Source organism: Annulohypoxylon maeteangense (genome assembly GCF_022496945.1).
Source record: "Annulohypoxylon maeteangense strain CBS 123835 unplaced genomic scaffold GGS22scaffold_1, whole genome shotgun sequence".
In the NCBI taxonomy this organism is placed as follows: Eukaryota; Fungi; Ascomycota; class Sordariomycetes; order Xylariales; family Hypoxylaceae; genus Annulohypoxylon; species Annulohypoxylon maeteangense.
This window is the reverse complement of record NW_025953248.1, coordinates 2,315,193-2,338,702: the sequence shown is the minus strand read 5'-3', so window position 1 is coordinate 2,338,702 and position 23,510 is coordinate 2,315,193. Positions and strand designations below refer to the sequence as shown.

The 23,510-nt window shown below is 45.7% G+C and overlaps 6 protein-coding genes and 1 non-coding gene across 7 annotated transcripts; 4 read left to right on the top strand and 3 right to left on the bottom strand.

Annotated features, from left to right (window-relative positions):
• Positions 1-2,079: 2,079 nt before the first annotated feature.
• GGS22DRAFT_150151 (MFS general substrate transporter) lies at positions 2,080-4,793 on the bottom strand. Its single transcript, XM_047959270.1, has 4 exons — positions 3,985-4,793; positions 3,654-3,917; positions 3,198-3,598; positions 2,080-3,141 (listed from the first exon to the last, which is right to left on the bottom strand). Exons 1-4 carry the CDS (start codon positions 4,326-4,328, stop codon positions 2,321-2,323), a joined length of 1,830 nt encoding a protein of 609 aa, XP_047824009.1. The 5' UTR covers positions 4,329-4,793; the 3' UTR covers positions 2,080-2,320.
• A 1,246-nt stretch (positions 4,794-6,039) lies between these two features.
• GGS22DRAFT_9217 (uncharacterized protein) lies at positions 6,040-9,068 on the top strand. The gene is made up of 4 exons (XM_047968416.1): positions 6,040-6,870; positions 6,952-6,982; positions 7,035-7,517; positions 7,576-9,068. The coding sequence occupies exons 1-4, from the start codon at positions 6,383-6,385 to the stop codon at positions 8,905-8,907; spliced, it is 2,334 nt and encodes a 777-aa protein (XP_047824008.1). The 5' UTR covers positions 6,040-6,382; the 3' UTR covers positions 8,908-9,068.
• Positions 9,069-9,228: 160 nt separating this feature from the next.
• On the bottom strand, positions 9,229-10,048 carry GGS22DRAFT_183520 (uncharacterized protein; the record flags this gene model as incomplete). Its single annotated transcript, XM_047964102.1, has 2 exons — positions 9,229-9,743; positions 9,826-10,048. 2 exons carry the CDS (start codon positions 10,046-10,048, stop codon positions 9,229-9,231), a joined length of 738 nt encoding a protein of 245 aa, XP_047824007.1.
• Positions 10,049-12,962: 2,914 nt separating this feature from the next.
• GGS22DRAFT_t7 lies at positions 12,963-13,034 on the top strand. Its single transcript has one exon. It is a non-coding gene; the product is annotated as a tRNA-Glu (tRNA).
• A 2,814-nt stretch (positions 13,035-15,848) lies between these two features.
• On the top strand, positions 15,849-17,604 carry GGS22DRAFT_150138 (FAD/NAD(P)-binding domain-containing protein). Its single transcript, XM_047959269.1, has 3 exons — positions 15,849-16,177; positions 16,243-16,571; positions 16,629-17,604. Exons 1-3 carry the CDS (start codon positions 15,990-15,992, stop codon positions 17,420-17,422), a joined length of 1,311 nt encoding a protein of 436 aa, XP_047824006.1. The 5' UTR covers positions 15,849-15,989; the 3' UTR covers positions 17,423-17,604.
• Positions 17,605-18,141: 537 nt separating this feature from the next.
• Positions 18,142-18,696, top strand: GGS22DRAFT_183518 (uncharacterized protein; the record flags this gene model as incomplete). The annotated part of the gene is made up of 1 exon (XM_047964101.1): positions 18,142-18,696. One exon carries the CDS (start codon positions 18,142-18,144, stop codon positions 18,694-18,696), a length of 555 nt encoding a protein of 184 aa, XP_047824005.1.
• Positions 18,697-21,606: 2,910 nt separating this feature from the next.
• Positions 21,607-23,448, bottom strand: GGS22DRAFT_9166 (uncharacterized protein). The gene is made up of 2 exons (XM_047968407.1): positions 23,145-23,448; positions 21,607-23,086 (listed from the first exon to the last, which is right to left on the bottom strand). The coding sequence occupies exons 1-2, from the start codon at positions 23,365-23,367 to the stop codon at positions 22,017-22,019; spliced, it is 1,293 nt and encodes a 430-aa protein (XP_047824004.1). The 5' UTR covers positions 23,368-23,448; the 3' UTR covers positions 21,607-22,016.
• Between the last annotated feature and the right edge of the window lie 62 nt (positions 23,449-23,510).

Sequence of the window (23,510 nt, the reverse complement as noted above, 5' to 3'; positions counted from 1 at the left end):
CTAAATTGGAGAGTGTCGATCCTTGGTGTCGGTAATTCTAAATGCTCTTCAAATTGGCCGTCTGGAATATAGGTACCTACGTACGCTCGACTTTGGGGCAAGGTGAACATGAACGCCTCATCATATTTATTATACGTATGACCGCATTCTACAGGCCTCCCTTAATAACCCCCTCAAGTGGAACGATCTCACTTGCGGAAGCATGAAGTCCCCATACTAACTATCACAATCTGATGATACGCATCGCGTATGGCGTCCCGCAGATGAGGGTGCCGAGCTATCCCCAGGCCCTACCCGGGCCCTGCCCCGTGCATGAATCGCCTATCTGCCCCTTTGCCTGGGACTGGAGAGACTAGGAGGGACTAGAAACGTCTTTCCATATAGAAATAGCCTTTTAGTCTGTATATTAAGCTTATTTTAGTCGGGAATTCACCTGGATAAGTAAGGTGGCCCTTCATAAGATTAAGCTGGCACCATACTGCGTACTGTGATGATGGGCTACCTTGGTTAGCCTGCCTTGAATGGTAAGGTAACATGAAAGACCCATCCTGACTAAGGACATCGGGGTCTGAGCCGGCGGGATTAGTGCTGCTGTTCCATTTTTATCTCCAGCTTTACCAAGCACTCGGCTACAGGGCTGCATTAAGTATGTGTTCTAGTGGCGTTGGGATGGGATGGGAACTTGACATCTTCGACAGGTCAATGGGAGGTAAGTACCCCCTGTCGATCTTGCCCCGTGGTAAGCCCGTGTGGCATTCTTCTAGGAGTATGTATGCCAACTAACGTGCCAAGACCAAGGCGTGATAGTCGACCGATAAAGACGATTTTCAATGCTGCCTTTGCAGTGAGGCAATATGGCATTGCGGTGTATACTAAGCTCTTGAATACCTCTCCTAGCATCGCCTGAGCATGCAGTAGATTAGAATAGGCAAGCCCTCTTCTAATCCCAGCTTAGAGATGGGGCTTTAGATGTATGAATATGTTGGCATGACCTTGTCCAATGTCCTCGTTAGTAACCTTGCTCACCCACCGCTACTGCTTGATCCCCACCGACTTATTCAGCACTAGGGTAGAGATTCCAAGTTGACAGCATAGATGATGGCGCTAAACAGACATTATACCTCGGTAAAATAGACCTGATTGGTGCGCAATTCCAGATAATACTGTATTTAAAGGTATTCGTCTCCACATCGGTACACTTAGTTCTGCTGGTAAGCTTGTCTTAGAGCTTCTAGAAGAAACAGGTGGGGTGTATAGACCACCCTCTGCAGCCAAGAAAAACCCAATTGATCCGCCTCGAACTTCAGCTGGTCATGGTGGTCAGGGTTGCTGAAGGAACGTTCGATGGAGGGATCTAGCATGGAAAGAAGGTGAATGCTGGTATATCAAGTGATCCTATTATAGACGACCACAGCTAGTATCGAACCCCACGATTCCATAGATCTAACTGAGATAGACCTTAAATACCTTCCTCTCATGGTCAGCATAAGTAGATTATGATGAGTGGCTGACAACATCATTGGCATTTAGATCAGCAGTCTTTGAACAAGCAAAAAGCCCACATCAGCCAATACCAGACATAGAAAAAAGGGCGGGAAGCCAGGACAAGGTTATCTCGTAGAAGATCAACCAATAGAAATATAGTAGGGAGGAGACTTAGAAATCGAAGCTGTAGAGAGCTTTGACTATAATCTTTTTAGACTTTCAACCCATTCTACCACTGGATCTTAAGAAGAATAGAAACACTAGAGGCAGGAAAAATATAATGGTAGTATGTGTCTATCGGCATTAGTTTTCTAATAATATCTTTTATTACAAAAGAACACCGCAGATAGCTTGCGCGCTATGAAAGTTTGCAGGTCCCAGAAGAATGATGTTGCAACTGTGAAGGTTGCGCCAAGACTTTAACGTATTTTTACTCAGCATCAATAACCTTCGTCTATTTTTAGATTAGACTTTTCTTGACCGTTACACCAGCTAGCGGTCACTATACAGTGTGTATATCTAATACACGTGCATCAATAAGCGTATCCATATGTACGGATCTGCACGACGGAAGATCTTCTTTACATAGTAGTGTTATGTATGTACAGAATAATATTATGTACACTATCTAAATTGTCTAGGTTATTTGCCTAATTCTATCTAGCCCATGATGACCTTCTACCTAGATTACAATCCTCCATCTCTACGTATTAACCATAATACACTACTTCCTAGCGACTTCCCAACTTCTCAACCTAGAATCATTACCAGAATGCTTCTGTGCCGCATTAGCATAGCTAATTGGAACCTCGATATTGATTAACCCCCAAAAACTTTAATTTGACGTACGAGCAGTTGACTGTTCGATAACCTTAGAGGTAGAACTCGAGGTGTCTTTAGTCAGCTCATTGGATATCCGTTCCTCTTTTTCCAGTTGAGCGGAACGTCGCTCTAAATTTTCTGCATTCTCCATAATAGTTGTCTCTTGTTCGCCGGTGGTAGTTGTGCTATCCTCTTTCATTTCCCCGGAGAGATTCGCTTTGGGTCCAGTCTTCTTGATGTTTTTCCATTCCATGAAAAAAGCTGCTACAAATGCGACGAGTGACACCCCCATAGCACAAAGGAATACTTTTGTTAGAGCATCATTGTAAAGCTTCCTCACAGCAGGTCGGGATGAAGGCGGAACACTTTCCACAAGTCCTGTGGCACCATCGTTGGTAATCTGCTCAGGACTAAGGCCAGGTACTTCCGACACGTGCTGGACCATGTAACTGCTCAAGAGGTTCTGACCAACTGATGTAAAAATGGCCCCTCCTAGTTGCTGGACGAAGAATATGATGGAGATTCCAGTCGGGATATCTGGTTTAGGGAGAACTGCTTGAGCGGCAAGACCGGCTGACTGCATTCCCATACCTAAGCCAAAACCCACGAGAAACTGATATCCAATCCAGTGAGCGGAACTCTCGCCGACGTCGAAGGTGGTTAGTAACCCTAGCCCTATCGACATGATGGTCGGACAAATGATCATACATGGCACGTAGTAGCCGAGTTTATGTGTCAGGCCTCCGGAAACGAAACTAGCTGCGACAAGACTAAGGACGAGGGGTAGCGTATCGATACCTGATTGTACGGCGCTGACACCTTGTACAACTTGGACTATATCTTTGTGTAAGCATGTGACATCATTGAATACTTAAAGATATGATACTTACACCACAAAGGCAGGTAATAGACTGTCATCAACATTGCCCCGGTAAGTGCAAACATGAAAACCGTTGCGGCTGTAATGCTGCGTTGAGAAATTATCCTCACCGGAACCGTTGCAGTATTAGGCATCAACACCTGAATGCTCGCGAAAACGATGAAGAGAACACCAAAGAGCACAAATAGAAGAATGATGCGCCAATTATGCCATGCGTACGTCGACCCACCCCATTGCAATGCCAATAAGAGGCAAACGATACTTGGGATGAAGAATAGCGTTCCGAGAGGATCTAAACGAGTAAAATGTTCCCAGAAGGATGCGGGCACTGGCGGCTTATTCGGAAGGTTGACTATCAAAAGGCACAGAAATGTAACTGCACCGACGGGAAGGTTGATATAGAAACACCATCTAGATGCCGGGATATTAGTTCATTGAACTCGCGGGATAAGGTGATAAGTATTACCTCCAAGTGACGCGATCGGTAAAAGCACCTCCAACGAGAGGACCCATGACCGAGCTGACTCCGAAGACCATTCCAAAAATACCTTGGAACATAGGTCGTTTTCGGAGCGGCACTAAAGGAATCATGATGATCATAACACCCGAGAAAATACCCGCGCCGCCAAGACCGGCGATGGCACGGCCGAGAATGAAGGCAATCGAATTTGGAGCCGCACCGCAAATAACGGAGCCGATTTCGAATAGGGCGACAGCAATCAGGAAGACCCTAGTAGACAAAAATATGATCAGTTATGTCGCACTTAACTTATCACAGGGAAGTATCCTAGACATACCTCTTTACCTCATAAAACTTGTAAATTCTGCCGAATACGAGCTGAGATGCTGCCGTCGTCAATTGGTACGCCGAACCATACCAGCCTATATCTCCCAGGCTGTGGAAGTCTTGTGTTATCTGGGGGATGGCGGTACCAATAATGGTTCGATCGAGAGCTACCAGAAAGAGGGCGAGGTATATGCTGAGCATCACAGACCAAAACTTGAAAGTCTTTGGCTGGAAATTGTGTTCGGCTTCATCAAGGATTTCCGGTGGTGCCTGGGCCGTCTTTTCCACATCACTAGGCATCGTAGTCGCAGGAGGGCCACCCATTTCGGATGTCCTCCGCGACGATTCGGCCATTGAGGTTAGTGGTGCAAGATTTGGGACGAGGGTGGTGATAAAGATAGATTGGGAATACCAGAAAGGACGAAACCAATCGGGAAAAGCCAAAGCTAAGAGTGAGTTATCCCTCTTCTTTCATGGGGTCATAGAGTTCTCTAGAGTTTGTTTCTAGGGATGAGAAGTCTATATTGACTTTAGACGTTGCCCGAGCTACAAGTTACTGTCCATACATATCCATTCGACTAGACGCGTACTAGATGCCCTAACATACCTACGATAGATATATACGAAATCTTACTTTGGTCTACACTATCCCCAGGTATGACAGATATAAGAAGTAGATAGGGCGGCGTGAGTCATCTATCGATGAGTCCATGAATACAACTTACAATTAAAATCTGTGCCACAGGTAAATGCAAAATTCGTATGTAGGTACTAGCCGGTTCGCTATTGGCAGTACTATGCGTATGACTCGGCAGAGAAATTGGGGAGTCCCGACGCAATAGGGACGGGTATGAAATCGGACGCGACACGAAGCTGAGATGACCGACGCTTTAAATTCCGAGTTTGAATTAGATAAGAATGTAGCACGTGATGATAAACGATCTACCAGGCTTGGCCTAAACCATAGAATAGGGTTAGCGTTCATTTCCAATTGTTCAATGTCGGACTTTCAAGGAAGGAAGCGCTACTTTGGGTTGCGTGCTAAACGTGCAGAAGGAGCAAGTCACAAAGCATCCGAGGTTATCCATCGATCCACTTTGTTTTTTTAAAAAGCAAGGGCCACAAGGGTCACTTCGGTCCCGAACCTCTCTCTTTCATTCCCGAAAATAACAAAGGGAGAACGAATCCGCAATCGACCAACATCTTTCTATTCCTACAAGACTTTTGATAGGATACTCTACCGTTAGGTGGCTTGTAGACTCGTCCAGCCTCGTCGGTGATCGGACTCTATTCAATTGTCCATGCCCACGATTCGATTGGGAAAAGATCAAAAGAGCCCTGTCGGTGATTGATTATTACCTGATGCCGATGTCGACTTGGGGCTATTCTCGAAGTTGATATGATGATGCATGAGTTGCATTGATCGATCTGAGAAGGATGCTAACTTTTTATCAATTTTTATTCCACTCGTCGTCAGTCGCCACTTTGCCCGCCTAGGTATCAAAGGGAATTGTCTTACTGTCTTACTACACTTACATAGGTTACCCCTACATTATACATTATACGCAAACACTCCTCATCCTGGATTGTCCCAGATTGACCCAAGATCATCCCCGCTACATCCTGTTGCTCTATCTTTTACCTGTCTACGCAATTCTAGGATCACTAGGGTCGATGTATGTGTAACAATAGGTACATCTTGGCGGAATTCGCTTTCTTAAGTCGCTGAAAAAAAAAGAAGAAGAAGAAGAAGGTATTGAATGGAGAGTGATGAATTCTACTCCTTGTTCAAGTTCAAGTGAACCATACCTTCATTTTGGAATCTAACCAATTCATTACCTACCTACTATTCAATACATCCATCAATATCAATCAATTCGATACCACAATACGCACACACCTCGGGTTCATTCGCCTCCTTATAGACTGTAACAGAATACGCAACATATCTTTCCCTTTTGATTTGACCTGCATATTCTTCCCCTCTCGAAATCTATCTAAGTCCGGATGGCTTGATGGGACGGTCTGATCCGACCCTATCTCTCTCCCACCCCCCCTTAACCCCCATCCATCTGTCAAATTTTCCAAAGCGTCACAGCAGCACGGCAGCCAGAAGTCCTGCACGAACCCGCTCACAAGACTCAAATTGACCCAAATTGACCATAATTTTTCTGTCGCGGAGTCTCACTCGGTCCCGAAATTCCCGCATCAAACACTATTGTTCTCGCTCCAGCTTGCCAATCAACGCCGCACCCGGTATCAAAACTTGTCGTCTCATGTAGAACAGAGTCGCCTCCGTTTCCTAGTTGAGCTTGATCGATCGTTAGTACGTCGGCAAGCATCTGCACGCCAGCCGCTAGCGGTGTAAGAACCCGTCCAGCCTTCGGGACCGACTGAAGAACCTCATCATGCCCGCGACCCCAGAATCGCAACTTGGCGATGGCTCGGCAAATAATGATAGCACGCCGCCTGCCGGCTCCTCGCTTAGCCATACGCCCACCAATCCAGATGCCTCTATGGTCAAGGTCACAAGAGGTCATAGCTGCGTCTTATGCCAACAACGTAAGGTCCGGTGCGATAAGAGCAAGCCTTGTTCCAATTGTGTAAAGGCCGGCGTCGAGTGCCGCGTTGTGCCACCCCAGCCTCCTCGGAGGCGCAAGAAGCGCATCCCCGAACGAGATCTAGTCGAGCGCTTGCGGAAATATGAAGCCCTCTTATCTCAAAATGGCATCGAATTTGACTCGTTGGGACCGGACGTCAAGATTGTGGATCCCGGTTCCGTTGAAGACGGTGACGAGCTCGAACCGGAGTTTATAAGACAGCGAAGCAAGGAGTCTCCAGCCGGTGTGGACCTTAATCTGATCTCATCTCCCGGAGAGGCTGCCCACGTCCCCAGGTAAGCGAAGTCCTAGATCCGGAGGGGAACCTCCCACCCACTGCCGAGATTTAATGCCGAAACTGACGCCGAAGCTCACAGGACTTTTAAGTGGTTTCCTTTTCAGAAGGAGGCTAGTAGTTGCTTATCCCCCCTCGTATTTGTAAATACTAATATCCGTGTAGTATCGAGCAATAGGTGAAACCATTAGAGATTCATCCGACGAGGAGGACGTTGGGTCGTCAATTAATCAAGCTTACGACAAGATGTTTGAGACAGCCGATGGATTTCCTTTTGTAGTTGGCGGCCAGTTCGAACCTGTCACCGACCAGCACCCGTCAGCCATCCAAATATTCCAGTTGTGGCAGATATACCTAAATAATGTCAACCCTCTCCTTAAACTGACACATACACCAACACTGCAAGTGCGGATTATCGAGGCTGGCGCAAACCTCGATAAGGTGTCTCGGCCTCTCGAGGCCCTAATGTTTTCGATTTACCTGATGGCCATCACGAGCGTAGACGAAGAAGAATGTCAGACAACATTTAACAACTCAAGAACTGCGTTACTAGCCAAGTACTACTACGCAACTCAACAGGCCCTTCTGAACGCGGGCTTTATGCGCAACCCAGATCTGACGTTGCTTCAGGCATATTTGCTATACCTTGTAAGACATAAGACATACCCGACCCGTTCATTTGGGGCATAATTCTAATATATACTAGCTTGGTATTCGACAGTACTCCGATCCTCGGTCGCTATTCTGCTTGACAGGAATAGGCGTACGTCTTGCTCAGCGGATAGGGTTACATCGTGACGGTGCTCAGTTTAATCTATCTCCGTTTGAGGTTGAAGAGCGAAGGCGTTTGTGGTGGACCCTCGCAGGCTTCGATCGGCGAATCGGAGAGCTTTGCGGTTCTATAATCACTGCTATATCTAACGGGGCCAACTGCAAGCTGCCGCTTAATATCAACGATGCCGACTTGCATCTGCACGCCAAGGATCCACCTCCTCCTCATACTGGTGCAACAGAGATGATGTTCTCTCTCACCCGTCTCGAGTTTGCTAAAGCTCCCGGAAATGACAAGATGAGGAGTCAAGTGTCTGAATCAAATCCGCAAGCCATAACGAGCGTTGCTGACCACCGGTTGTCGAGTTACCTGGAACGTTTCTCCACTTACATGGAAGACACTTATCTCAGATACTGCGATCCCAAGGTTCCTCTTCATTACATGACTCTCCTTATGACTCGGGCAAATATCTGCAAGCAAAAGATAGTATCAGGATTTTTCCGCGTTGCACTTACTGCGCCTTCCCCTTTGCCGCTAGTCGAGAGAGAAGATCTCTTCATCGAGGCGATTAAGATGATCGAATACGACAGCATGATGCAAGCAAGGGAAAATCTGAAGGGCTTCCTGTGGTATACACATATGCATTTTCCATTCCCGGCATATATCTGCCTGCTTACTGATCTACGCCATCGAACAACTGGGGATCTATGTGAACGTGCCTGGGAAACTATCTGCGAGCATGCTGACCGGAGGAAGATGACAACTCACATGCGGAGCCCGATGCACCTATCTTTCAGTCCACTCTTTGTAAAAGCATGGGATGCGCGTGAAGCCGCCGAAGCCGCACTCGGGCGTACCATAGCCCCACCCCGTCTTATTACTCACATGAGACAAGTTGCCGCTCATTTACCCAAGACAACTAAGAAGAAGACACCAGTTCCGACACCTTCTCCCAAGATTCCCGTCGTAAGCGGCGCTTACGTCGCAACTCCGCAGACACCACCCGAACAACAGCAAACCGCTCCGGCAACAGTACCCTTATATGCGAATAATGATATGTTTGGCAGCGGCGGAATGCCTCCAATAGATATTAATAGACAGTTCGCGACCGCATTTCCAGACGTGAACTTCGGCGGGGAGATGGATTGGAATTACCTATTACAGGAATATGGACCCTATATGGGGGTCGCTCCCACACCACAGATGAGTGCCTACGCGAACCAGGCATCACTACAAGACCCTACTCAGGCTGCTGTTTGGCAGTAATTGTATGATACTTTCTTTCAGGTATAAGGGGCCTTCAACACGGTATATATGGATGATGTTATATGACAGGGATTATAGGTTCGGTTTTGGATGGTCAAAGGCACATACCCAGCCATCTTAAGGTGTATATATAAAAAATACTCGAATATTCGGGGAATACTTATTTGATTATATATCTCGGCCGCCATAAGGCGTTAGATACGGACAATCTTATATAGCTAAAGAAAGTAAAATATTTTTCTTGGACCCTGGGGCGAAACCCTGGCGACGCGACACTGTACTAACGACGCACCCGATAACGCGCCCAAGTTGATGCTGTCATCACAATATCGACTCCCCAGGCAAAAGCCCATTCCTCCACCTCTCGGCCCCATGCTCGTTGGCCCACGCTAGAACGGCATCGTAATCAACACACTCATGCGGCGATCCCCACCCCGGCCCGGCCTCCGTCTCCCCCTCTAGATTCGTGTCTGCCGCGCACATTATCGACTGCCGTATATAGTCAAAGCAATGCGCCGAGTGGTGCGCCACCTCCTCCTCTAACTTGACGCCCCCGTACCCGGCTTGGAAGTGCGAGATCAGGTACGATAGGCAGTGGAGCTGGTGGAATACCGACATCATGTACGCTGGCCCCTCTGAGGTCCGGTTTATGGCGACGGTGAACGGCGGTGGGAGCGTCGGGTAGGAGGTGTATGTGGGCAGGTGGATGTACCCCCGTGCGTCGGCGCTTAGGGGGATCCAGTTGTGCAGGGTGTGCAGCGTGGCGTGCTCGTCGAAGAGCATGTTTTCTTGGATGTATTGGGGGTTGGGGAGGAAGGTGTAGGTTTTGCGGGGGACTGGAGTGGATGAGTGGTTAGTTGGGAATCGTGTCTGGTTTCTGGGACGGGGCGCGGTGTATTTGATGGAATGGAAACGTACATTTTGGCACTGGACTTCGTCTCTCTTCCACGCGTGAGTGGATGAGGGTTACGAGCAAGATGATTATTGCGGCGGCCATTGCGATCTCGAGGGTTAGTCTTAAGTACCGTGTTGGCTTGCAGGAGCGCCTTTCTCGCGGCCAGGCGACGTCATCGTGGAGGGGTATCTGTTCGAGGAATGCTTCCTCCTCTTCTACTTTAGGTTTGTTCTTGCTGTGGCTCATGGTGGAGAGCGCTGTCCTCAAATGGAGATGGATTGCGATGTGGTCTACACGTTGTAGATAATAGCGAGAAGGCGACACGAATATCGGCATTTAACAGATGAGAATAGTAAGAATTGACAGATTATGAAATCGCCAAGAACATATTAGGCAGAGTAGGATTGTACTCGTAATGGAGGGGTCGCGATGTTTCCGTTCCAGATTAGGATAAAGTGGCGAGGGTATAATTACGCGGCGACCTGGGAATATCACCACATTATTGATTGTTCAGGCCTGACTGTAAGTAAATACACCTGCGCGAGGATCTCTGGATTCCCATTGCTTGGAATCGCGCGTTATGGATGCGTCTAGTCTACCAACAGGTCTCCTACGAGTCGAATAACGATTTAATCAGACATCAAGCCTGGGCTATGGACTACAACTTTGCATATTATCACGAAATGAGCAAGAAGCTAGCGGACATTTGGGAGCGTTCATGTAGTGTATTTGGTGGCGTAAGAGTTGATGTTCTCTCGCTAGAAGATGCAGTCTGTCGCTGCGATTGCTCCTTGGACCTTGTGATCTAGGAATATATACTCAAGAACAGGCATTTTATGCCATTGATCCTATTCCACTCCCACCCCTCCAAAGCTCAAGGCTCTTCTAATCCTCTGCCTATACTCCATCAAATACCCCAGCCATATGATAACCCTATGTTTCTCCTTGATGGTAAGGTACTTTGTACATCTCGTGATGTTCCTCGATTGTTTTGTTTATGTCTTGGATCCTTGGAGTATGGATGGTGACTCTGAATGATTGGGATCTAGAAGAATTGAAGTGAGGGCATCGTAGGGTTATCATTGCCGACTTGATCGGTCGTTGGCCGCATTCCGTGTTCAGCAGGTCAAATTGACAGGCAGACACGACTCCTTACCAGACAACAAGCAAACCCGATTTTATTTTTGACCCGTACTGACTCGACCATCATGAGGCTTTCCTTCTTACATTAAATCATTCCGCTCAGCAAAATGCAGTGTCGTAGACACGCTTGACTGATAAGCAAGAGATGAAGTCGCTGCAGCAGAAGAGCCATTTGCAATCACTAGGACGGCTGGAGTTCTGTATGGTTCAAGACCAAATTGCAAGCTTGTATGAGTACTAATCTCATGATGATCTCGCCTTCCTAAGACATATGAGATCTAGGAGTGCTGTCGTGAAGTGAAGGAGTGGGGCTGCTGTCGCAATGACAAGTGAATTTGCGAATTTGGAGGGGTGGGAATGGAAACTAGGGAAGAAGGGAATGTTAGGTGATGGAGATAATTAGTATTTAATTGAATGGGTGAATCTTACCAGTCTCTGTAGACTATTTATGTACTGTTATCTTTGTTTAATTGTTCACATTGTTCGTGTCTTTTGTGGGAGACGGTGTCTTTTTAGTTTTTTTTTTTGTTTGAGTTTTTTGTGTATTTTTTCTGAAGACGATCAGCTGATGGGACATTGAGTACGAATGAGAATATTAAGTTGATTACCTTGTGTTGCTCAAAAGCAATTTTAAAAGGTTGATTTGCTACACTTGGTGGTGTATATGGTCTAGATGAAGCATGTGTTAACAAGGTAATAGTGACAAGGTGATGGTTTACATATGATGGACGATAAAATATAGATGGGAATGTAAATACCATACCTTTTAACACGTTAAACGCGTCAAATATTTGGAGCCTCGAAAATTTTGGGTGTGTTCAAGGTTGATGGTTTTCTGGATGGTTGGTAAATAGGTATGTAGTGAACGAAAAAGTGATGAAAGCATGATCAAGGTGGCATAATGTGATAGTAGAGATATATTGTGGACGAAGTGCAAGCCTTGATGTGATCCATTGTATGTTGGTTTAGTAGAAGATGTGAATGTTGGTGTGAATGGTTTTAGGAGTGACCATTCTTACCAAGTCCCAAGATTGGGGATTCTTTGGTGGGATGGAGGAGAAAGGAAAGGAACAATTTACCTGGGGAGAGCCGGTGTTATATAGTAAAGGGCTTGATGGTCAAGGCGGTCAAACTAGTGAGAAAATCAGCTGGCAGTTTCCGTCCGATCTTCGAAAAAAACATTTTACTGTCTGCTGCCCAGTAAAAAAAGTTAAATAAGGCCTCACTTTCAACCAGCACTGTCAATACCTAGGTACATACCTAGTACTAGTAAAATTTCTGCAACTGCCGGGTGCTTAAGATGGTCAAAGCTCCTTGTTACGGACCTGTTCGCACTGCTGGATTCCAGGTGGGCACTTGGCACTGACCAAACTAGGTAGTATAGGAAGGTACGATATGATATTTTACACTGAACTTAGGTAGGTGGTTCCTTCCACGTCAAGATTCCGAGTCCTGCAACTAGTACTGTGTAGAGTATTTCTTGTCGTACTAACAGTACTAGGTAGTAAGGGTCTATTCTAGTACAGTGGGCATATTGAACATACTAGGTAGCCAGCTACGTGCGTAAACATACATTGATATTCAACCTTGACATGTCCGTAACTACTGACGGATACTGATGTCCCTATTATAAAGTGCCTCTTAGCTTTTAGTTATTAATATGTATTAAAGTTATGAGTAAAGTGGTTTGGGACTTGAGTTATATCTGAAGAAATTCCTTACCTATGGTGTACGGATACACTGACAACGTTTACAACGTGTATCTGTTGCAGGTTTTTAGAGAGATATTAGATAAGTATAATATCTGGCCGAATCTTCAATGCGTATCGTGCCTGCCCACCAGGTTAAGTATTGATTTCCATATCGAAATTTGTGGAGAACTTTATATCGAACTTATCCATGGATCATAAACGATGGCAACTACGAGTATCAATAAACCTACCTGTTCTTTCCTGAACGATACAATCAAGACAATGCTGATAAATCAATCTAACCATAAGTCAATCATATAAGAACATCCCAATTGGTGTAGTGGTCAACATTCAGGATTCTCACTCCTGAGCCCAGGGTTCGATTCCCTGATTGGGAGAATCTTTTTTTAACTTGCGATGCTATATTGTATAACCTGTCAGACGTCTGGTATTCCTCCCGGTTAGTAACTAAGATCTATGGGATCGGGAATTGGCCCATGGAGTCTCCGTTGAGTCTGTGAGGGTCCTGTTGGTTGTTAGTCCTGGGAGCAGAGCAGATAAAGGCATGTATACCATAACGAGAGTAGTTAGGAGCTCCTCGCGCGACAACGTCGTTATTTCCGCCTCGTGACATAACCTATGATAGGTTACTTATCTATCCTACGACGACCGTTTTTTTCTAGTCTATTGTGTGTAATACATATGTACCTAGAAACAATTAACCTAGCATGAAAAGAATCAGGTAGCTACCTAAATTATTATCTTAGAGAGAGGATTAAGTTAGGGATGTTATTAAAGGAGATATGAATTTACCAGACATATTCGTTGACTCCTAGTGAACCAGAGTGTGATAGCTCCGTACTACAGAGGTATAAGCCACAGATCGATGAGATCCTCAAATACGCTTCCGTAGACTTTATGATAGGACATCATCATGATAGGTCACTGATCATGACATAAACATAGAGATAATAAGTGTATAGATATGATAAGCTAGGTGTGTGAAAGAAAGTGAATAGTCTAGGTGAGTGACCATGATGAACTTCTATATGAAGTCCATATATGCATGATCAGTAAGCATGATGACGTAAGGTCCATACTATGAGCAACGAAACACTATGCTACGATCCACTAGTAGCATCCAGTTCTTGACAGTCACCTTTAGATGAGGATTGGGGTAAGGTAGTTGGTAGAGGATAAGACCATGTGCACCTCATGTACTGTCTCTTTGATACCTACTGGTCTCATTTTACCGGACCTGCCGGACCAAATGAACAGCACCTAATTATTCTCCTTGGAAACCCCTACCTGAAGACAACTGCCGGTTACGGGGATGACTAATAGTCGCGCTTCTAGTCAAATGAATAGTTTGGAAATGAGCAGCCATGCAGAATCCCTATCCGGTGTCTATTGTGGAACAGAAATTCCGGGGGCGAACCGGGCTTCCCCACCCCTTTTCTACAGCCCATGCTTAGCGTCTCATTTCGGATTTTTATATCAAAAACACTATGCTTACTTATCCAGACTTGATTGATAATTGGTCATTTACGTTAGATCGGCTGTATTTGAAGAATAAGAGTGTTGTGTTTCGCCCTGCCGTTCGTATATGGATATTGGCGGAGAATGGCGTCGTTGGAATAAACAGTAACCGTTGGAAGACCGACAAAGTGGGTACCTAGCAGACAGGCAGACAGGGCTGGGACACTCCGGTCTGTTATCGTGTCTGACTGGAGATGTCTCAGCCCTAGAAGTGGTCTTGCGGGGCTTTCTGTCGTACTGTGGGACAGAAAACGGGATCCCCAAAGTTTGAAAGGTTGGGTTTATTTGTAGTAATATCCGTCAATCTTCGGTCCCGAATTGTTTCTTGGACTACACCACATGAGCAGTCTAGTTTCTACTTCGGTGTACGCCATCTACATACCTATATTCCATCTTCTCTATACTTTGAAGGAAGCATGTGATAGACATGGCAGCGAAAATGCATTTAATATGGAAGAGCTGAAAATCTGAGCGGGGGTTTGATAAACTTGCTTTTCTTGCGTGGGTTTACCTACCTAAAAGAGGCTCGGAACGAAGTGTTGTCGGTCTCTCGATCTCGGAAATAGTGTCATCTGATGTTCGGATTTACGAAGAATTGATCGAACCAGTTTACAACTACCGACCTCCCTAAGTGGTATATAGTACTGTATATATGTAGGTATGGCTAGATGTTTGCTACTAGGTATCTTATTAAACTAAAACTTGATAAAGCTTATCTTTATTCCGATCTGACCTAAGATAGATCCTGAAATGTCAGATGCGGGCTAATAATTCCTTCCGTACCTGCCGTACGTATGGTGGAAGTGGATCTGATCATTTGCACATGGATGGAACGTGGCTTATGCGCCTATCATAATGCATGCATATAGTCCTATCCTCGGTCGCACTGTGACATAGGAGCTGAAAGTAAGGCACGCAATAAATAAACACCGATTTAACGATCTCGCAAGACACTGCCTAAAAATAGCATTTTTCCTTTTTAACATTCTCCTCTGGTCAGCCTCAGGCTGTACAACCCAAACTTCACCTTGGACATACCTATTTAGGTAAGACGAAACCCTCGTCGATGCTGCTACTCCTGCAGTTGCGGCGAATTATCATAAGATAATGAGATATGCTGGTATTCTGGAAAACTTCTAGACCAGACTGGCATTGCGCTTTAGTGAAGCTGGAAGGGGTTTAGTTTGTGAATATTCGGCACATTTCCCGAAACATCCTGGAGGGTAACATTATGTACGAGCACATCACCACCTTGCTGACTTTCATACGAAATCGCGAAAGAATATGAAGCCATAATCAGCGGATCTTGCACGATGCGGAGTTACTGAAAAGTTATGGACTATAATGATAGAATTTAGTTGATGACGGCAAAGTGATAACCGTGCGGTTGGAGCATACGTTAATCAATTATTGCCGCACCCTTGCAGGTTGCAAGACACAGGTAGAAGCTGTCACATACCTGGATCGGCAAGTTTCGTTTGATAAAATGCCTGAACCCGAGCGGCACAAACAATGGACACTCGCTAGATGAACCTATGACAAAGAGATTCTAGCTGTGGAATATGTGGTGTACAGGGGTAGAGAGATACTCCGTCGCCCGAACACGGCTGAAATAGAGACAGCATGGGACATCGGTACTATTGTTTAATTGGCCACATCCCTTACAGCTCCCAACTCGGCACGACCGTCAACGACGATGGTCAGAATGATAGGTATACAAAAGGGGGTGTCCGGCCTTCGAAGCTTACCTGAGTCAAAACGGCACTTTCTTCGTAACTATCAAGATTTGACTAAATATATTGCTCGCCGCGAAAATGAAGGAAATAATTGCACCAGTTGTGGCTGAAGGAGGTTATAAACCGAAGGTCCTAATCGTCGGCGCCGGCCTTGGCGGGTTGACTCTTGCCCAAGTCCTCCGAAAGAATGGCATTCCATTCGAAATCTTCGAGCGGGATGAACACGAAGTTGCTAGAGCCCAAGGATGGTCTCTGACTATGCACAGGTGAGTTCTAATTCTCCACTATCTAGTAATATACTTGAGTCTAAGACCATTCTTCATTTACTCAGTGTCGTGGATGAGTTATTCAAAGCCTTTCCGGATGATATGCCCAACTTCAGGGATACCGTTCATCATCTCAACCCCCTCAACCTAGAAACCCAAGTCGTTTTTTATTTCCATAACGACCGACTAGGCACGGAATGCTCCCCGTCTACCCCCACACTACGAGCCAACCGTCTATTGCTTCGAAAGTGGTTGTCCACCAACATCAATGTCCAGTATGGAAGGGTTGCAAGCCAGATTGGGAGAGTAGGAGACAAGATGATCGTTACTTTTAAAAACGGCACCACCGCAACTGGGGACCTCGTCGTGGGCGCTGATGGCGCAAATAGTATCGGTAAATGCGTCCTATCCATGATACCGCAATGAAAGCAAGCCGCTAATATACTAGTAGTGAGAGAGCATGTATTGGGGAAACCTAATAAGGAGGTATTACGGAATGTGCCGATCAGCTCGATAACCGGAGAGGTCACACTGAGCGGGGATCTATTCGCACGTCAACTAGAGATTGCCCACAGCATGGCTATTATACCAATCACCACCGGAGATGCATGGAACAACTTATTCATGGGCCTGACTAAGGTAGCGCCCGACGGTCAATCGGGAGATTTCTTCTGGGTTGCCTCATGGCATGACCCTCTTGCCCAGCAGACTGGTCGCATAGCGGTTAACACCCTTCCGAGAAGCGAACGTCTCGAGATCGCCAAGAGGATGACTGCGCATATGGACCCTAAGTTCCGACGTGTTATCGAGGAGACTTCCGTAGACGGTATCCGTGATATTGGATGGGTGCCAACGGACTGCCACCTTGACGAGATTCCACTAGGAAGGGCAACGCTTCTAGGTGATGCTGTACATCTCATGATGCCATACAAAGCTGAAGGGGGTATACATGCGATGCGCGACGCGCTCCACTTAGGCAAACTCATTACTGAGCTAGAGTCATCGGATGATGCTGCCCTGTACCGCATGCTTACCACATTCTACGGAGATATGCTACCTCGCGGAGCCCAAGCTGTAGAGCTCTCTAGATATTTCCAAGAGAACTTCAGAAAAGATAAGACAGGCGTTAGGGCATGGGGCCACCCCGTCAAGAGTTTACCGGATGAGAGGCTAGAGTTGGGACCGGAAGGAGTGCGCAGCGTGTCGAAAGGAATTTGCAAGTTGAACTTAGTGCCTAGCATATGATGAGATATCCCCAATCGTGTAATTATATCTTGGGTCTTTTACGGATACGGCAGATAGGATTTGAGATACCTTCATAGAGTAGGTGCCTACCTACATAGGGCGAACTAAATTGTATTAAACTTTCTTGATTGTATTGATATTTCCAGATTGTCTTGGATTGCTAGTTGGTAAAAACATGTGGGGCTAACCCCTTTTTCCTGAAGGGACTTGAGCTACGATGAACTATAACGCTTGATATATCTTATCTTACATGATAATAAGCACCTAACTTACCTATATTGTAAATAAGTTTTATTGGCGAGTGTGGATATGTTGGGGTTTAAGGTTCAAGGCGCAAAAAGGGGTAATTTGAGTTCTATCGCTTCATAGCTAACCTTAGCTAACCCCCTTTTTAGCAGAACCTTGGAAGTAGTAGATATTTAGATAGGCTTCGATAGGCAGAGTACTATTTTCTTAATCAGAAAACCAAAATCAACCTCTTACGGGCGTGAGCAAGTCATTGCTGGTGCTTAGGTGTATTCGATCTAATGAATTCTATGTAAAAGCTATCGCTAGGACCGGAGATAGCCTCTTAAGGTTGACATATAAATGCCTGCCTCCATACATAGGTAGGTATGTCTCAAGTTCATTCTGTTTCATACCATCGACTTTTTGGTGCTCTGAATCTACATCTACCTTCAAAACATTTACCGGATTATTCATTTACGACCATCGATACAATGCGTCTATCAATCATAACACTATTCACTGCTGGTTTAGCCTTGGTCTCGGCTTTGGCTATACCACCGCTAGAAGTTCCAGCAAACGATACCCTCGCGATATCAGAACAAGAGGGAGTCATCCCGATCGCGTTTATCAAATGCACCGACTACCGTCTTGACCCGAGAAATATCAACGAAGCCAGGAGGAAACTCGCCAACTGGGGTCTAAGACACAAGGTTCCCGGAAAGTCAGTGAAAAAGGAAAGGTCCGGCGACATGGCTTGGTATGTCTGCAACTGCAAGTGGCTCCACAAGGACGGACTGGCGATGACCGAGCTCATGGAGGCCGAGAGGGCGATCTTTAAAGAATGCGGGTTATGGAAGAGCGGTTGGCTTTACAGTCACAAGTGGGAGAAGCTTTACCAGATACAATCGATGGATTGGATTTCGAAGCTACCAGAGACCTGGAACTGGTGCCCGCACTACTGCGTCTTTTTCGAGGTTGGGAAAGGCAAGCTTGCGATTGATGATGCGACGCTCAATTCGACGGATTCTGAGGAAAGTTATTCCTGAGCGATGCCTGTCTGTATCAGGGGCAGGGGTTAAGGAGTGTCAGATCAGATAATGCGCTTCCGACTTTTTATCTGATCTAATGTCTATTGGCACAACCTATTATCTATCCCGCCATTATCTTCATACATTCCTACTCAGATTATCGAAACAGAGCGGTTTATGTCCATACTGTGTAATTCGAAGTATCACCGCACCGTGTGACGCGTTTCTTCAGCGGTTAAGCCCGTGGGTAGATAGCCGCTACATTGTCGAACAGCAGGCGAATTGACCCTAGATCTAATACAGCTCTATTTAGCGATTGCTTATCTTTTGGATTACGCGCTGAGTAAGGGATGTGGTTGATGTGAAATGTGACTCAGACTTTCCAAAATCTCTACTAAGACAGTGGCAACTTCTTTTAACTCTAGAGGATGCTATCAGCCTTATCTTATGGGTGATACCATGTTAGTGAAGGAAAACGGACAAGCTGTGAGACCACAGCCATGTAAGCAAATCCGCCGCAGTGAAACCAGTCTCGGCGTTTCTATCACCAATCCAACAGCTAAGAACTCCGCTAGGCAATTTGTTGACATTTGGTTGAAACGTACCTATGTATTTTAGCCTTAGTACTTAGTGGAAAGGATAATCGCTGTAGCTATTCGTTATGTGATAAGGGGTTTAATTAATCGCGATCTCGATGCTGACTGAGACTCGCGAATGGGAATAGTCTTGTTCTACCAAGGTTCCGTAGAGTCAAAAGTTTGGACCATTAGCCATGTCTCTTGCCCAGTGCGTTATTAGATAAGCACTTACTTCATACTGTATTAGGTCTAGGCTGGAACCGCGACCTAACAGTGATCTACTCACTAAATTCTAGTGGGTGATCATTAGAACTTAAGCCTACATATTTTAGGAGCTTAGCCACTAGAGAAAAACACCACACAGTGAGAAGATATTCCAATTTATACGGCTTTGGGCCATCAAAGCCCTTTGCGCGGGTTAAGCTGATGGTAGGTGTAGTGGAATAATAGACCTACAAATTAGTATATGTTTACGGGATTAGCGAATAATCATAGCGCCGTTGCAGTGGACAATCACTACGGGTTAGGGGAATCTCCAGGGACCCAAAACTCTATTTTTTAGATTAAACCCTGCAAGGCTTCTAAGCCATAATTTTTACAGAATGACCGAAATTTTCCCACTAAACCCATCCAACTTCACAACCCTTTAAAAACTCAGGGAACATCGAAAATCACAATTGCAGTTTTGATACCTGGTATTGGCTTAATGTACCTAGTATATAGTCTGCGATTTGATGGGGTTTCTACTGAAATTCGTTTTTTTTTGAGCTGTGCACTCGAAAGAAGTTGAAGATTTTCGTTCCCTACTCATTTTTGGGGGTAACATTGAACCTATCTCTCGATTTTACAACGCTTTCATTCTTGCAGCTCCAGGGATGGATTTGGAGCTGGCAACCTACCACTGGAAATCGCCTAGAAATCGCCTGGAACTAGGGAATTTCCCCACAGCGGGTATTAACGTGGGATCTATTCCAGGGCTTATTTACCTTTAATTTTAGCGAGATCTACCTAGTATTAGTAGCTAAGACAGCACCTCTAGGATCCCACCCCGATAATTCTACAGGCACTGATTTTCAAGTTTTGATGAAACCACCCGTAACGAAATGAAGGCCGTCTAATAGGGGATCTCGAGTTTGGAATTTGTTAACACTAGGGTATGCTATGGATTATAAATTCGATGAAATTCCGGCGAGGTTGTACTAATGAGAACAGGAATATTCCTTTTATCTAAATTCATCAATTAACATAATCCAGCATTGTCATCTTTAAATATGTGAAAAGTTGAATTGAGAGTCTTTTTGAAGAGGGGAAAACAGACTTGGGAAAACCACATGGCCCCTTTTCCCATAAGTCCCCACGCACCCACGACAAACTGTCATTACGGATCTTTGCTATCGCTATCACTCTCCAATGTCACAATAGAATCTTTCAAATCTCGGTGATTCTCAGACCAAGTACGAGCCATCTCGTCAATCCTATCTTCGATTTCGTTACTAATATCGCGGACGACGGTTTTGTGATGGTACAGCGAGACGGCGAGGGGATCGTCATTCGGCAAGTCGCTGTAGAACATCCTAAGCGATTGCGCGGTCATACGGAGTCTGGAGACTCTCTTGTTTATGAATCGTATCCGGTCTTGCAATGAGTGGATATGATATTCGGACTGAGGCTCCTTCTCACTTCCATCGTGGCCGAGAGCGTGGCTCCCCTGACGCGATTCTTGAATGGTCTCGGATTCGCTATGGTGAGGTTCTGGTAACATCATTTGGGTTTCGGGGAATCGAACAGCGATGTCCCTGTAACATATATAAGCTTTTCGCTATCCCACGTTGTACTATAAATGTATTTTATGAGTTGGATGGTTTGTAATTGCGTGCCCGTCTATGAAGGCACTTACCGGTCACCGTTTTGCTCAAACTTGCCTCTCGTAACCTTCCTAAGCTTCTCCATGGCCTTCGGGATGAGGATGTGCCGTTTGTAATCCAGACCCTTATTGGTCTTTACGTGGTCGTAGCCGTCAAGTCCTAGCTTCGCCAGGAGAACCTCCAGCCTTTTGTAGTAGTCATCTGGATTATCCTTAACGTGCCGTAGAAATATTTCTGTTTGTGCTTGGCCCCAAGCGTATCTTGTACTTGAGCTATGTCGGTAGATGGGCAAGCCGAATATGTGATCGTGTTTACTTCGAGGCTTGGATCGTGGAGTTTGGACTTTCTCAACTGGGTCTACTAGGCCTCTTAGATGGAATATATCTCCCATCTCGTATACGCGGGTATGTTAAGGAAGATAAACTAGAAGCTGATGCTGATGTCTAATGGGGACATCGTAAGTGTATTGAACTCATGAAATAGAGCTAGCTTTATGATCTTGTCGTTTGATGCTATTCCATGACCCGAGACATGCAGTTAAAAATTCAACAAAGGTCTATTTTACTTGCAACGTGTATATAGAGATACGGTACGATGAGGTAAGATAATTGGGTGATTCCTGGAGAGGAACAGCATAGATCCATGACAGGCATTTCTGCTTGCTTGTCAATGTCGGCCGTAGTTGAGAAATAAAGATATATTCTATACCTGGGCTCTGAGATATAAAACTGAGCTTGGTGGAGCAGTTTCGTTCACGACTCATTTGCATGACTGGTCAAGTACAGGACAGGAGAGGACCAACTTATTCACGTCCACGTTGACTTTAAAGACGAAGTCTAGTCCTTCCTATCTATGCAGGTATGAACTTTGGTATAATTTCCATAAACTCTCTTGCTCATGCGAAACGGAGAATAAATCTAAAGATCAACGCTGGGAAGGCCGGGTCCGTCACGACAACTTCGTGATTTACATCTAGGCCTAGGCCCTCCTTCAAGGTCTTGTCTAAGTTTGGCCGTGTCTGTTCTTCGATGCTTGGTGGGAATTGCATGTATAGCGTCTTGCCTTCTGCTCTAATAGAAGGCTTTTTTAATTGAAGATCTGCTTTCGTCGCGAATGAATCGAGGAGTTCTCTGAGCGTCCAACTAGGGTCGGCCTCTAGTGGCTTGGCCAAGTCACCGCATACGGCGCAGTCTTCCTTCTTCTCGTACTTGAATGTGTTCGTGTAGATACTATCGTCGCCAGAGTACATCATGTAGCTCTCTGGCTGGAGCCCGAGGCATGGTGCTGCCGTGGTGGCAAGTTTTAAAGCTTCATTGCAGCAGCTGGCAGCTATGACAGCGTTGGTAGAGGCTATTGCTGGAATGATATTCTTGACGACACCCTGGGTAAGTGAGTATGTGACACCGGCAATACCGAATTCTTGGGCACGTGTGAGCGCTTTCTGGTAGAGCCAGGTAATATGTTCAGGATCGTCCTTGTCTAGGCTCGGGAACGGCTTATCTTGTTCCCATGCGATGATGTGGGCCCATTCTATGCAGTGCTCTGGTTGGCGTGGGATAGTGGCCAAGGTACATAACGGTACGGCAGCTCTTGGGGTATATAGATCTAATTGACATTCGATACATGGTGTCATGGTGGGTAATACGACTCTTGTTTGGCCTTTGAATCCTTCCGTTCCGCCGTCGATGAGTGGTTTCAGAGAATCTTGATCTTCCATATCAACCATATTCACAAGGGTCGCGTTGATCCATCGTCTCGCTTCGATGCTGTCAAGGCCACATACCACAATTTGGAATTGCATGTAAAAGTCCTCGTCAAATTCCTGTATTCGGCAGTTGTGTGGTGTGATCTTGACACCTTTGACTCGCTTCTCGACAAATTTGGCGGCGACTTCTGCCTTGAACTTTCCTACATCGTCTTGTCGAAAGAGGAACTGACGGTTGAGGTTCGAGATATCGATGGTGTCTGCCGCAAGCATACGTTAGTAAGAATTGCATTGAGTTTGGAAGCGATATCAACGTACCCATGTCTATGACGTGAATATCCTTGAAGCCGGATAGAGCGAGATTCTTTAGTATTTCACATCCAAGACCACCAGCACCGATGACCAAGATCTTAGCCTGATCCAGTGCTGCGAGAGCTTCTTCGCTAATTTCGGAGTCTTGATTGAAAGGACCAGGGGTTCTGCGAATCCGATCTAGATATTTCCACCGTGGGACGGCGCCGTCAACCTCGTCCGTTGCCATATTGTAGTCTCTTGTGCGTAGTTGATATTCTGGAGAGAGCTTAGGAATCGTGAAGGAAGGTAGGTAGCTACGGGAGTATCCATAACCTTGATGTCATCCTTATCACCGATAAGACAGTAGCGAGGGGAAATGTCAGAATTGCT

Bases quoted from the DNA above. Each gene is read 5' to 3' on its own strand.
- GGS22DRAFT_150151 (XM_047959270.1), bottom strand. From the start codon at position 4,328: ATGGCCGAATCGTCGCGGAGGACATCCGAAATGGGTGGCCCTCCTGCG. The intron at 3,918-3,984 runs GTATGTCTAGGA...TTTGTCTACTAG, and splicing joins AAGTTTTATGAGGTAAAGAG to GGTCTTCCTGATTGCTGTCG. The intron at 3,142-3,197 runs GTAAGTATCATA...ACAAAGATATAG, and splicing joins CTATTACCTGCCTTTGTGGT to TCCAAGTTGTACAAGGTGTC.
- GGS22DRAFT_9217 (XM_047968416.1), top strand. From the start codon at position 6,383: ATGCCCGCGACCCCAGAATCGCAACTTGGCGATGGCTCGGCAAATAAT. The intron at 6,871-6,951 runs GTAAGCGAAGTC...CGAAGCTCACAG, and splicing joins GAGGCTGCCCACGTCCCCAG to GACTTTTAAGTGGTTTCCTT. The intron at 6,983-7,034 runs GCTAGTAGTTGC...ATATCCGTGTAG, and splicing joins GGTTTCCTTTTCAGAAGGAG to TATCGAGCAATAGGTGAAAC.
- GGS22DRAFT_150138 (XM_047959269.1), top strand. From the start codon at position 15,990: ATGAAGGAAATAATTGCACCAGTTGTGGCTGAAGGAGGTTATAAACCG. The intron at 16,178-16,242 runs GTGAGTTCTAAT...TCATTTACTCAG, and splicing joins TGGTCTCTGACTATGCACAG to TGTCGTGGATGAGTTATTCA. The intron at 16,572-16,628 runs GTAAATGCGTCC...ATATACTAGTAG, and splicing joins TGATGGCGCAAATAGTATCG to TGAGAGAGCATGTATTGGGG.
- GGS22DRAFT_9166 (XM_047968407.1), bottom strand. From the start codon at position 23,367: ATGGCAACGGACGAGGTTGACGGCGCCGTCCCACGGTGGAAATATCTA. The intron at 23,087-23,144 runs GTACGTTGATAT...TGCTTGCGGCAG, and splicing joins TATTCACGTCATAGACATGG to ACACCATCGATATCTCGAAC.